We start from the raw sequence: 13,636 nt of genomic DNA, 5'->3' as shown, positions 1-13,636 counted from the left end.
CTGCCTTGGGCTTCCAAAGTGCTGGGATTACAAGTGTGAGCCACCGCGCCTGGCCTTCTTTCTCTCTTTCTTTGTCTCACTCTTTCGTTCTGCCTCTCTCTCTCTCCTTCTTTCTGTTTTTAGAGACAGGGTCTTGCTCTGTCACCCAGGCTGGAGTACAGTGGCACAATCTCAGCTCCCTGCAGCCTCAACCTCCTGGACTCAAGCCATCCTCCCGCCTCAGCCTCCCGAGTAGCTGGAACCACAGGTGCATGCCACCATGCCCAGCTGAATTTTTTACCTTTTTTGAGACAAAGTCTTGCTCTGTCACCCAGGTTGGAGTGCAGTGGTGCGATCTCAGCTCATGGTAACCTCTGCCTCCCAGGTTCAAGCGATTCTCCTGCCTCAGCCTCCCAAGTACCTGGGATTACAGGTGTGTGCCACCACACCTCACTAATTTTTGTATTTTCAGTAGAGACAGGGTTTCACCATGTTGGTCAGGCTGGTCTCGAACTCCCGACCTCAGGTGATCTGCCTGCTTCGGCCTCCCAAAGTGCTGGGATTATAGGCCGTGAGCCACTGTGCCTGGCCACGCCCAGCCAATTTTTTAACTTTTTATAGAAATGGGGTCTTGTTATGCTGCCCAAGCTGGTCTCAAACTCCTGGGCCCAGTGATCCTTTCACCTCCTTATGGTGCCCGGTCTCCCAAAGTGCTGGGATGACAGGCATGAGCCACCCACCACATCTGGCCCACGTCAGCTTCCTAAGCCTCAGCTTCCTTGTCTGTGAAGTGGGGCAGTAATGGGGCCTGTGGTGGTGAAGTTGAGAGGAGGGGATGTAAACGGGGCGTTCTCTCAGGTGAAAGGCATTCAACCCAGCCTTTTCTCAGAAGACCTGGGTCTTAGCCGTGTTCCACCGTCTTGGAGCTGATGAGGCAGGTTGAATCTGTCATTCTGCGCATCCTGTCATATATGCTGCTGAGTGTTTTGTGTACAGACAGTCCTGAGTGGCTGAGGTTGGGCAGATGTAGCCGGACTATGGACAGAGGCTTCCTGTGAGTCCGAAGAAGTGCCCAGCCCTGCGTTGGCCTGTCCTGGTCGTGTGTGCGGGGTGCAGAGTCTGCAGGCGTCTGTCATCTGGGCCTGGCTCCCCTCCCCTCTTGGGGCGCCGCGCCTCCCGCCCTCCATGCTGACCTGAACCTCACAGTCCGGTTCCCTGGGTGGTGGACGAGTCCTTGGGTGTCTCCCACCCGCTTGGTGGCAGCCCTGCTTGCCCCTGCGGGGACCTCACAGCACTGCACCCTCGTGGCTCTGCAGGCCTCCCTGTCCTGGGGCCAGGAGAGGTCTCTGCAGGCTGGGGAGGGGTTTCTGGAAACATTCTCAGGTGAGCATTCCCGTGCAAGTCCCAACCTGCGCTTGTCTTGGCTCGGGAGGCCCGGAGCGGCTGGAGGAGGAAGGAAGTGGCATTTCTAGGAGCTGATGGTGTTTTCCAGGCGGGCCTGGTCGTGGCTTTTTCATCCTCGGTGTACCATGTTGGTCGGTGGGCCCTCGTAGTGGGAGCTGGACCTGTCTCTGCAGGTATTGGAGTGGATTCACAGCGCAGAACGATGGGCTGAGTTACTCACGTTCAACCCCGCATGTGTGATTTCAGGGGCTGAGCTTGGCGTGCCGTCTCCTTGCCTTTTGAAGGCGAGTTTGGCTGTGAACAGAGCTGCTGGTTCCGATCCCGTACGCTTCCTCAGGCGTTGTGGGCTTGGAGTCTGTGCCACACTCAGAAAAGCACATTTTTGTGTTTTAAAGTCTACATTTTGCCTCTTTCGGTTGCTTTAAAAATGTTAAGAGCCTTAAGTCTGCCCTTAAGCGTACGTGTCGTGTTTTCTCCAATGATGAACGGCCTCATTTTTAAAATTACGCAGATTTACAATGTAATTATAGAAAATTAGAAAATACACGTCAGTACAAGTAATCAAAAAAAAAAAAAAAAAAAGAAAAGAAAAAGAAAAAAACACATGAAAATGACCCCAACCCCACCCCCTCTCCACCCCACAGTTGCTATTAGCCTTACGGTGCATAGCCTCTAGGTTATTTACTTTATGGTTGTGTTTTTAAATTGTACAGTTTCATCTGGCAACACTGTGAACACCTTTATTCCTTGTTACATGTATCTACACCACCATTTTTAATGACCACACAGTGTTAGGTTGTTGAGAAGGACTGTGATTTATTTAATAAAGCCTGTATTGCTGATAGTGCTTTGGTGAATATTATTACACACACACATCTTTTCATTGTCGTTTATTTAATAAAGTCTCTGTTGCTGACAGTGCTTCGGTGAATATTATTACAATATTTTTACATCTTTTCATAGTCATCCCATTGTTTCTTCAAGTTCCTAAATGTGGAACTGAGGGTCCCAAGGGTGGCCACTCCAACAGCTTTTGATATTTGTTGCAATGCCCTTAAAGAGGCAGTGCCATCCTTCCATTCATCCTTCCAGGCATCCGTTTTTTCATTCACTTTTCCCTTCCTTCCTCTCCTCTAATAGCCACCCATCCATCATCTGTCGGTCCACCCACCTGTCCATCCATCCATCTATCCATCCACCCACCCACTTGTTCATCCACCCAGCTGTCCATCCATCCATCTATCATCCATCCTTACATCCATCCATCCATCCATTAATCTACTCAAATCTACTCACACACCTGTTCATCCACCCATCTGTCCATCCATCCATCTGTCCATCCACCCACCCACTTGTTCATCCACCCATCTGTCCATCCATCCATCTGTCCATCCACCCACCCACTTGTTCATCCACCCACCTGTCCATCCATCCATCTATCATCCATCCTTACATCCATCCATCCATCCATCCATTAATCTACTCAAATCTACTCACACACCTGTTCATCCACCCACCTGTCCATCCATCCATTTATCCATCCACCCACCCACTTGTTCATCCACCCACCTGTCCATCCATCCATCATCCATCCTTACATTCATCCATCCATCCATTAATCTACTCAAATCTACTCACACACCTGTTCATCCACCCACCTGTCCGTCCATCCATCTATCCATCCATCCATCCATCCATTAATCTACTCACCCACCTATTCATCCACCCACCTGTCCGTCCATCCATCTATCCATCCATCCATCCATCCGTTAATCTACTCACCCATCTATTCATCCACCCACCTGTCCGTCCATCCATCTATCCATCCATCCATCCATCCGTTGATCTACTCACCCACCTGTTCATCCACCCACCTGTCCATCCATCCATCTATCCATCCATCCATCCGTTGATCTACTCACCCACCTGTTCATCCACTCACCTGTCCATCCATCCATCGATTCATCTACTCACCCATTTGTCCATCCATCCATCCATCCATTCATTCATTCATCTACTCACCCACCTGTACATCCATGTGTCCATTCACTCATCCATTCATCCACCCACCCATCCAACCATCCATATTGTGCTGAGGACCTTCTGCGTCAGACCTGGGCTGGGCACTAGAGCCTGCAGTGAACATGTGGTCTCCATCTGAGAGCTCAGTCAGCTGTGGGAGGCAGGGAGTTAGCTGTGGGAGGTGGAAGCCATCCGTGGAGTGAGAAGCACAGGAACTGAGGTGCTGCAGGAGGGGGAGGCATCAGGATCGGGAGTGGTGTGGCGGGGGCTTTCAAAAGGTTTGTGATCTCTGAGCCACAGGCCAGGTGGGACTGGAACCCGGGACAGGCCATTTCCTGGAAACTGTCCTGACCCAGCACCACCGGCCAGCCCTGACCCAAATAGCAGGGGCTCCTTACTGGACGCCTGCCCAGAGAGAGCTGGGGGTGGCCGTCCCAGACGCTCAGGCCCTCAATCCCCAGCTTAGAGACCAGTCCAGGGCACAGATGGAGAGACAGACAGAGAGAGGGAGGGGTGGACGAGAGGGAGGCACATGCTCTGCTCGGAGGAGGGCTCTGCCCCTATAGGGAAGCCAGACCGTGGAGGAGCGTTCATGATAGGGGCTTCAGCCTGACTTCACCTCTTCCTGGCTTCTTGACCTTGGGTGAAGTTACTTTGTGTCTTGTTTCCTTATCTGGAAACTGGACGGAACAGCAGTGCTGACCTCATAGGGGCGGGTGAGGATGGAGCAAGAGACAGACCAGGGGCTCTGCCCTCGGCCCCCGCAGGAAGGGCCGGCTGGAATGTCTTCGTGTTTTTCTTTCTCTTACCAGGCCTGAGAGCTGGGGGCCTTCTGTGTCCCCAGAACCCAGCACAGCCCCTGATGCAGAAGTGCTAAGCTGTGTTTGTTGATGGGGTAGGTGGGGCAACCCACATGTGAGACGATTTAAAATCTGAGCCAGCAGCTTCACGTAACCTTCCAGAGTGACTGCTGGATGAGAAGAGAAAACTGTTTTTTACAGACAGAAGAGGCCAGGGCCTTTTAATGCCATTAAGTGCTGAGAGAAAGAGGAAGCCATGGGGGTTTTGTGTGAAAGGGGCAGACAGTGGAAAAAGAGGGTGAAGCCGTGCGGGGGGGACACGGACAGAGCCGACCTCACCTCGGGGCTGTTGCCTGGAGACGTCTGTGTTCAGGCCTTTGTCGGCGATGAGCTGGTGACATTCGGGCATTAACATTTCCTCTGAAGAAAAATGGGGCTCCCAGACCTTTTTGGTACACGAGGCTGGGCTCTCTGGGCTCTGCTGATCACAGAGAGTTGGGGACTGTGTTCCTCCGTCCCTGGGGAGATGAGGGACACCTGTGTGGCCAACGGAGCAACCCAGTGAGGCTCATTTAAGAGGCGCTCCAGGAGGGGCTGCTCTGAACGGGGCCACGCCCAGGCACCTGGGTGTGTGGAAAGTCGGCTTTCATTGATACCAAGGACTGAACAGCCCCCTCTGGAGACTGAAACCTCCCAGGAAAGGTTTCAGCCGACCCCTGCCTTTGCTTAGGCTCTGGTAGAAGCACGTGAGTGGAACGTGAGCCTCGAGTCACTGGGGTGCAGCCACATTGACCTGCCCCCTGTTCATGGGGAGTTCTGTCATGTCCATCGTGGCCCAGCGTGTGATGGCAGGAACCAGAAGCACTGGAAACGTCCATCTGGGCAGGAACAGGTGAAGGAGCGAGGGTTTTCATATAGAAAATGCCAGGCAGGGCGGGTGCAGCGGCTCATGCCTGTAATCCCAGCACTTTGGGAGGCCAAGGTAGGAGGATTGCTTGAGGTCAGGAGTTGGAGACCAGCCTGGGCAACATAGCGAGACCCATCAATTAAAAAATAAAAAATAAAAATAAGCAGGTGTGGCGGCACGTGCCTGTAGTCCCAGCTACTTGGGAGGCTCAGGTGAGAGGACACCTTAAGCCCAGGAGTTGGAGGCTGTGGTGAGCTGTGATCGCACCCCTATACTCCAGCCTGGGCAACAAAATGAGACCCCATCTCTTAAAAGAAAAAAAAGAATACTAGGCAGCTGTAAAAGGAGCAAAGAAGCTTCCAGATTTATGTTTTCACCCAGGTGCATTTCAGAAAATATGGGTCAGGAGGGAGAATAGAATTGTGAAAGGGTATCTTTCTGTCAGTGATATGCAAATGATGCAGACACCACTGGAAATGCACGCTTTTCACGGGTGCACACGTGTGGTCACGGATGCCCATGTGTGAAGTGGAGACGCATAGCAAGGGTGGTGGAGGCAGCACTTGCCCTCCACACCTGGGCCCGGAGGAGGCTGGAGCCGCAGCTGTGATGCTGGACAGTTTTCCAGGAGAGAGCGGTGGAGGCAGCAGGGTCCTGAGCCGGGTGGTGGGGGGTACACAGTGTCCATTTGATTACTTAAGGCATTTAATGGAATATTTTACCATTATAAGTTGAAATATTTTTTTAAAAAAGAGGGAGGAATTGTAAAATGATTTCTTAAAGGTCTGTTCATTCTGAGAACCCATACTTTGTGGTTTTGAAGAAATGCAGTTTAGAGAACGGTGCCAGGGCGGCTCCTGCAGATGCGTGCACCAGGGAGGCCGTGGCCAGGAAGTGTCCCCACCGGGGCCAGGTGCCCGGGACTGGGGCTGGGGCTGGGGCAGCATGGCCAAGCCCCACCACCCATGGGCGGACAGTGGAGGGCCCCCAGCTCTCCCTACAGCCCTGCCACCCACTGATCCCTCCCCAGGTGGGAGGACAGTGGAGGCCCCCCGGCCCTCCCTACAGCCCTGCCACACACTGATCCCTCCCCAGGTGGGAGGACAGTGGAGGCCCCCCGGCCCTCCCTACAGCCCTGCCACACACTGACCTCTCCTGCAGTTCTGCCCCGCTCCCGGAGGAAACAGGAAACTGAGTTGCCAGGGAAGTTGGGAACAAGGACTCAAAAAAGAAGCACTTCTTAAATAGAGAGAAAACAACCACTATTTTAAGAATGACTTATTTATGGACCCTGGAATCAGGAGGGTCAGGGCTGTCTGGATCTTTGATTTCATATTTGTTTCCTGGGTGGCTCAGCCCCCATCCCTGGGAGTCAGGGTGCACCTGTGGGCCCGCAAAGGTTTCCAAGAATCTCCTTTTTAAGTAATCAGGGCAGGCAGGAGGCCGCCCTCGGAGTGTCCCCGTGGGTGCACTCCCTGCCTGGGTCTCTGGTTTCTCTGCGTCACATTGTGGGCTGAGTGCTCTTTGAGGGGTCCAGTCTCCGAAGGTGGTTATTGCATCTGTTAATAAGAGTGTGACGCTGGCACCGTGTTCTGGGGTAGGTGCCTCTCTACCTTCCTGGCCGACAGGTGCTTCCCCACTTTTCCCGGGTGCCTCTGCCAGCTCCCCCATACCCCTTGGGTCCTGTCTGCATGGTCCATTTCACATCCAGATTTGGAACGTTGGACAGCCAGGCTTCCTGGTTGGCGCAGCCCTGAGACTCGGCCTCACCGGCTTCGAGTTTGCGTGTCATGAAGGGTCTGTGTTTTCCACAGAGAGGTTCCGAATGCACATGTCACTTCTGTGTCAAGGGTCCCAGGCTTCTCCTTCGACTGAAAGTGTTCTCCCTGAAAGGAAAAAAATGCAGAAAACATGTCATCAAGATTGCTGGTTGTATTCTAGTAGAATTGTATTTACCGATGGGAGAATGTTCACAATCTATTGTTACTTTTGTTTTTCTAAATGGAGTTCAAAATGCATATATGGCGTGACCCCATTTTTGTAAAAACCAAAACAGCAAACTGCGTCTGTGCACAGAACAGAAATGGGGCTGGGAGGTTGTGTGCCCAGGGCTGGCGGTGCCATCTCCGGCCCTCGGGTCATGAAGGATTTCAATTTTCTTCTTTGAACTCTCATGGATTTTCTCATTTTCCCCGATGACTGTGAAGCGATTTACACAAGACTGTGAAATGAGGGGAGGAAGGGTTTAAATGTCCCTGTGCTGCCTGCAGCCCTAATTTGGCGTGTTTTGCTTTTCAGTGACATATTCGATGCCATGTTCCCTGTCACTCACATCGCTGGGGAGACCGTTATACAGCAAGGTACGTTCTGCCTGCTCCTCGGAGCCAAAGTCCAGAGGGGAAAAATGGACTATGCACTTAAAAAAAAAATAGCATAAGGGCAGGCACGATGGCCCACGCCTGTAATCCCAGCACTTTGGGAGGCTGAGGTGGGCAGATCACCTGAGGTCAGGGGTTCGAGACCAGCCTGGTGGTCCAGGTGACCAGCATGGTGAAACCCTGTCTCTGCTAAAAATAAAAATTAGCTGGGCGTGGTGGCGGGTGCCTGTAATCCCAGCTACTCCAGAGGCTGAGGAGGGAGAATCGCTTGAACCTGGGAGGCGGAGGTTGGAGTGGGCTGAGATCACGCCATTGCACTCCAGCCTAGGTGACAGAGTAAGACTGTCTCAAATTTCAAAAGTATATGTATTGACTTGTACATACATACACACATATAATATGCATATATGTGTACATATATATGCACGTATATGTGCACACATGTGTGTGTACATGTATACATATATGTACACATATACATATGTGTGTATGTATAAAATAGATACATATATGTATAAAACTAAGTAAATATAAATAAAATATATACATATGTATAAAACTAAAGTAATATAAAATTATATATATATATACACACACACACACACACACATACAAGCATAAAATTCTCATTGTGAGGCCGGGCGCGGTGGCTCACGCCTGTAATCCCAGCACTTTGGGAGGCCGAGGCGGGTGGATCACCTGAGGTCAGGAGTTCGAAACCAGCCTGGCCAACATGGTGAAATTCCATCTCTACTAAAACTACAAAAAAATTAGCTGGGCGTGGTGGCAGGTGCCTGTAATCCCAGGTACTCCAGAGGCTGAGGCAGGAGAATCGCTTGACCCTGGGAGGTGGAGGTTACAGTGAGCCGAGAGCCTGACTCCGTCTCAAAAAAAACAAAAAACAAACAAAAAGAAAAACAGCTCTCATTGTTTAGAGAAAGTTCACTAATGAAACTTAAGAACAGGCTCTTTAACAAGTTATCTCAATGTTTGTATAATCTTGTCATTAAAAAGAATTGGTAGCACCCAGGATGTTGCCACCAGGGTCTCTGCAACAGTGTTGCGAAAGTCGTTTGCAAGAGAAACTGTAACTTGTATGTCTGGATGTACTTTGTATCTGTTGACTTTCTTCTTTTGTTACAGGGAATGAAGGAGACAACTTCTATGTCATTGATCAAGGGGAAGTGGATGTGAGTGTCGCTAACTTGTCTTTGGAAAATAGCGCGTCTTTGCATGTCGGGTGTGAAGACTTGCCCTCCAGGCAGCACCAGGCCCCCAACAAACACTGCGCTGAGTGCCGTATTCCTAGTGTTTTAATCCAGAAATGCAACTGCTGTCTCTTAGAAGAGAATATGGGAATATGAGAAAGTGCAGAGGGAAACGAGGGTGATGCTGGCAGGTGCCGGCAGCGGCCTCAGGTCTTCCAGGGCCGCTGTCTTCCGCTTGCCCCCGGGCTGGGACTGCTGGGTGCTGGCCAGGGCGGTTCTGATTGACCCAGCGCCGTCTCCAGATCCGAGGCCGATGAATACACCAGGCTCACCCACATGGGATGTTAACATCTCAAAGTGGGTGGGAGAGCGATGTGCTTAGAGACCCCCTAGGACCGACGACTTCACGATCAAACAACGGCTGCCTTTTGCGCCTGCATTTGGCTCCCAACTTGGAACGTCCCAGCCGTGAGTCGGGTCTCACTGTGTCATCTTCCCACGCTTGTCTCAAGAGCATCTTTTACGAGATGCTCCCACTGTTTTGGAAGGAGAAGCTTCCCCTCCGCTGGAGACCCCGTCTCGTGCCCCATGGCCAGGCCATGTGTATGTGTATGTGTAAAATAGATACATATATGTATAAAACTAAGTAAATAAACACATACGCACGGCACATGACATCACCCCTGGCCCCGCAGCCCAGTCTTGCCCAGAGCCTCTGGTTCCCATCTCTTCTGCCGTCCGGTTTAGAGCCTGGGTGCTCTGGTGTGAAGGCTTTGAGGCCCCCCCGTCCCCCGCTGGGCTCCTGTTCCGCAGGCCGCCCCCCGCACGGCGGCCTGACCTTGCTGGTGCGGAGCTGATGGCGCAGCCTCTGGGAAAACACCCGCGAGGAGTTTGTTTCCCTTTGAATCAGGCCCGAGCCCCTACGGAGTCAGCGGGAAGGACCTCAGTGACACCATCCTCCCTCGGTTCCTGGAATCCGCCTGCACTGGCGGCCTCAGGGCCTTGGTGTGTGTCCCCCGCTCTGCCGGGAACCCCGTTAGCTCCTGCTTCTCCTTCTGCTCTCTGCTAAATGTCACTTCCCAGTGGGCATCAGCAGACATGTCCCACGCCTCCCTTGTAGGACCCTCTGCGGCTCGTGGTGATGACATCTCATGAGACCGTCTCTTTACGGCTTTTCTGCACACAGACTGGAAGCCCCCACAGTGCAGGACGCTTTGGGGGTTCTGCTACCCGAGACAGTCACTGCTTCCCAGGCTGGCTGAGTCTTCTCTGGGTCTGGGATGCCTGCCTGCCCTTCTCCTTGTCCGCCTGCCCTTCTCCTTGTCCACCTGCCCCAGGAGGTGGCCTCCGCACTCTTCCGTGCAGGCAACGCCACCCCCGGCTGCCCAGCACGAGCTATTTCGAGGTCTGGCCTCCGGTGGCTGTGCCTCTGTCCCGGCCACGCTATTCTGGGGAGGGCATTTACTCATTTGTTTCCGTGGCAGCCGCGGAGTCTGTCCCCCATCGCGCTGTGTTTCTGGGAACCTGAGCAGGCCCACTCTGCTTCCGGAGCTGATAGCACAGGAAATGACTCAGGGGTCCCGCCTCCCCGCGAGGGGCACGTGCCTCGGGCCTGGCCCGTGCAGGCGGAGAAAGAGCCGGTTTCTCTTCTCCCTGGTGTGCTCTGTCCTGAGCCGGAACCCACGGGCTGGGCCCCTAGACAGGGCCTCTGGGGCAGACCTTTGTGTCAGGGAGTGGGGGTGCTCCTGTCTCCCCTAGAGATGGAAACTGAGGCAGGTGCCAAAGGTCCCGGGTACTGCCCGGCCTCAGAGGAAGTGTGGGGGGGAAGGCTGGAGGGCGGCACTGGCGGGTCAACCCTGGGCTCAGCTGCCAGGCCGCAGAGTCATCTCCTGCTGGCTTTGCTTCGAGTTTAAAAAAAGCCTAGCCCAGGAAGTAGAGAAGACAGAGGAGGATGCGGCCAGCATCCCAGCCGGGCATCGTCTTGGGGCCTGGGCCCGTCCCAGGAGGTGGCCCCTGGTATCCAGACACCAGGGCCTGATGGGGGGCTGCAGGGAATGGGGCTCAGCCCCCAGCAGATGGGGCAGGGCTGATCCCAGAGAGACCCTGGCAGCCCAGGCCTGCCCAGTGGTCAGCAGTGCTGAGGGCAGAGCCACCTCTGCGGGAGGTATGGGATGGGCAGGTTCCTGACTGGACCCACCGCTTTATCCCAGCCCCAAATCTCATGCTACTTATAGCCCCTCTTCCAGTTCACACTCTGGGTCCTGGTGTCACCGTGTCACCTCCTCCCCCGCCCTCTCCACTCTGGGTCCTGGTGTCACCTCCTCCCCCATCCCCTCCACTCTGGGTCCTGGTGTCACCTCCTCCCCCACCCTCTCCACTCTGGGTCCTGGTGTCACCGTGTCACCTCCTCCCCCACCCTCTCCACTCTGGGTCCTGGTGTCACCATGTCACCTCCTCCCCCATCCCCTCCACTCTGGGTCCTGGTGTCACCTCCTCCCCCATCCCCTCCACTGTGGGTCCTGGTGTCACCTCCTCCCCCACCCTCTCCACTCTGGGTCCTGGTGTCACCTCCTCCCCCATCCCCTCCACTCTGGGTCCTGGTGTCACCTCCTCCCCCATCCCCTCCACTCTGGGTCCTGGTGTCACTGTGTCACCTCCTCCCCTGCCCTCTCCACTCTGGGTCCTGGTGTCACCTCCTCCCCCATCCCCTCCACTCTGGGTCCTGGAGTCATCATGTCGCCTCCTCCCCTGCCGTCTCCTTCCTGGATGTTTATTGAGTGCCTGCTTTATGCCTGGCACTTGTGATGAGGAGGACCTGGTGCCTGCTCTGGTGTGGGGGAGGTTGTGGCTTAATGGGGGAGAGGGAGCAAGAACAGGAAATTAGCCAATGAATGTCCTGACTCTGGTTCTGCCCCTCCTGTCCCCTCTGCTTTCATTCCTGTTCTGCCTCACGAACTCCTACATATCCCACAAGACCCCGCCAGGCCCAGCTCATCTATCCGCGGCTGGGCTTTGATAGATACTGACCTCGGCAGATGACCGAGGACCTGCCTCCCTGCGGTGGGCCTGGGAGCCCCATAGGTCCCCACTGAGGCCTTTCCTCCCCCGTGGAATGCCTCTCCCTCTTCTGTGTCTGCCCATGTCATTCAAATCTTCCAGTTAAATTCCAAAGCCATCTTCAAGGTGCCGGTTTGCATCGGCAGGGCTTGGGGTTGAGGCCACCCCCAGGAATTCTGCTTTCCACGTTCTTTGCTTCTCCTAAATGAACAGATGTGGAAGAGACAGACCCTTTACCCGGAGATCCCTTGTGGAGCCTGAAACCAACATGGGGCTCCCAGGTTATGTTCCCGCCTAACTTGTCGTGTCTCGAGGAGGGTGGTGGATGGGTCAGGATCGCGTGGACTCGGGACTCAGAGGACCCAGGCTGTGTTCTTTGCTGGCCGTGACCTTTGCCCAGGCCCTTGTGTGGCTGAGCCGTGCCATTTCCATGTTACTCAGAAAAACCAACAGAGCTCACTGCTGCCGGGAAGACTGAGATAACCCTTCTGGGGTTCTGCTCTTGGCACCTGGTGTGGAAGCCATTGGCTGCCTGGCAGCTGCCCCGCCCCGTCTCCTGTCCCCAACACACGCACCGCAAGAGCCTCGTCCACCCCACAGAGGAAACGCCCACCACCCACGCCCCGGGCTTGTCCTCATCTTCAGCGCGGGTGGCCACCCTCCTGCCCCAGCGCCAGGCCCCAGCCGGCAGCATGCTGAGGACTTCCTGGGAGAGGTGAGGGTGTGAGGGGCCGGCGGCTGGGACTGCTGGAGGGATCAGGTCCCTGTCTTTCCGCCGTTGGCCTCCAGGCTCCTGGGAGCCCCACCTGGGCCAGGACCTCGGCAAAGGGGCCGGGAGGTGTTGCTGCCCCGGCCGACCTTGGCAGGACCTCCTTCTCCTGCTCATCCTCGCAGAATCCCCACCCACCCCTCGACCTCTGGACTCAGTGAGGCATCTCCCTTCCCTCCGTCCTTCCAGCAGGACAGACCCCCCTCCCCCCGCCGCCGTCTGTAACTCCTTCATACATGACAGGGCGGTGGGAGAGGCCGGTGCCGGAGCCACTTCAAAGCAGGGATGGTTTCCTCCAGCCCTGAGTTCACTGGGTCCCCTCCCAGCCCAGCCCCTGCCCTGGCCCGGTTAGCGTGGGGTCGGGGCTGAAGCCTGAGTGGAAGGGAGACGGTTTTCTCTCAGACACGACGCGTCGTGGCGTCCTGCCTGGCTTCTCGCCAGGCCCGGGGACGTTGGGAGGCAATTTTGAGAAAGGAAAGAGTGAGGTCACCCTCGTGTAACTGGAGTTCCCCAAATATATTGTCCTGGCAAATCCCTCCCCTTCCCCCTCCCCATCCCCCTGCCCGTCCCTGCGCCTCCCCGTGCCCGTCCTTGCCCCTCCCCCTGCCTGTCCCTGCCCCTCCCCCTGCCCGTCCCTGCCCCTCCCCAGCCCCCCGGGTCAGGCACAAAGGCAGCTTTAAGGCCTCTGCTGGACCCGGCCCTCCAGGGCCTGGATGTCTGAGCCCCGTGGGTGGATGCCCGTTTCCTGGCTACAGGCTCACGTGGGATGGCCAGGCCCCCTGCGGGAACCGGCTGTGACTTATGGGGCTGTCCCGTGAGTCCCAGGCGGCTGTGCACGAACACCAAGCACCTCCATCAACTTCAGATTTTCCAGCCAGGGCAGGGGTGGGCGTCAGGGAGTGCCCGGCGGGGCCGGGCGGGGCCGGGCGCAGGAGCTGCCTGCAGGGGCCCTCCTGTGATGTGGGAGGCCCTTCGCATGCAGGGTAAATCCGCAGGGCCCGTGTGGGTGAAGGCCACATTTAAGGGAATCAAAGGATGCTCAGTAAGGAATCTGGATGAAAAAGTGGCATGTTGGGTAGCCTGGGTGAGTTATGGGCATATGTATTATAATA

General features: G+C 55.1%; 1 protein-coding gene across 5 annotated transcripts in view; it reads left to right on the top strand.

Annotated features, from left to right (window-relative positions):
• PRKAR1B (protein kinase cAMP-dependent type I regulatory subunit beta) overlaps nucleotides 1–13,636 on the top strand; it is a 176,729-nt gene that overhangs the window by 110,679 nt on the left and 52,414 nt on the right. For all 5 annotated transcript variants that reach the window (XM_016946108.4, XM_016946109.4, XM_016946110.4 and 2 more), the window contains exons 5-6: nucleotides 7,411–7,472; nucleotides 8,634–8,680. In XM_016946108.4, coding sequence (XP_016801597.1) covers nucleotides 7,411–7,472; nucleotides 8,634–8,680 — 109 coding nt within the window. The remainder of the gene's footprint in view (nucleotides 1–7,410; nucleotides 7,473–8,633; nucleotides 8,681–13,636) is intronic.

The sequence above is a fragment of the Pan troglodytes genome, chromosome 6 (assembly GCF_028858775.2).
Source record: "Pan troglodytes isolate AG18354 chromosome 6, NHGRI_mPanTro3-v2.0_pri, whole genome shotgun sequence".
Lineage (NCBI taxonomy): Eukaryota > Metazoa > Chordata > Mammalia > Primates > Hominidae > Pan > Pan troglodytes.
The sequence above is the reverse complement of the archived record's forward strand: the minus strand, read 5'-3'. Positions and strand labels throughout refer to the sequence as shown.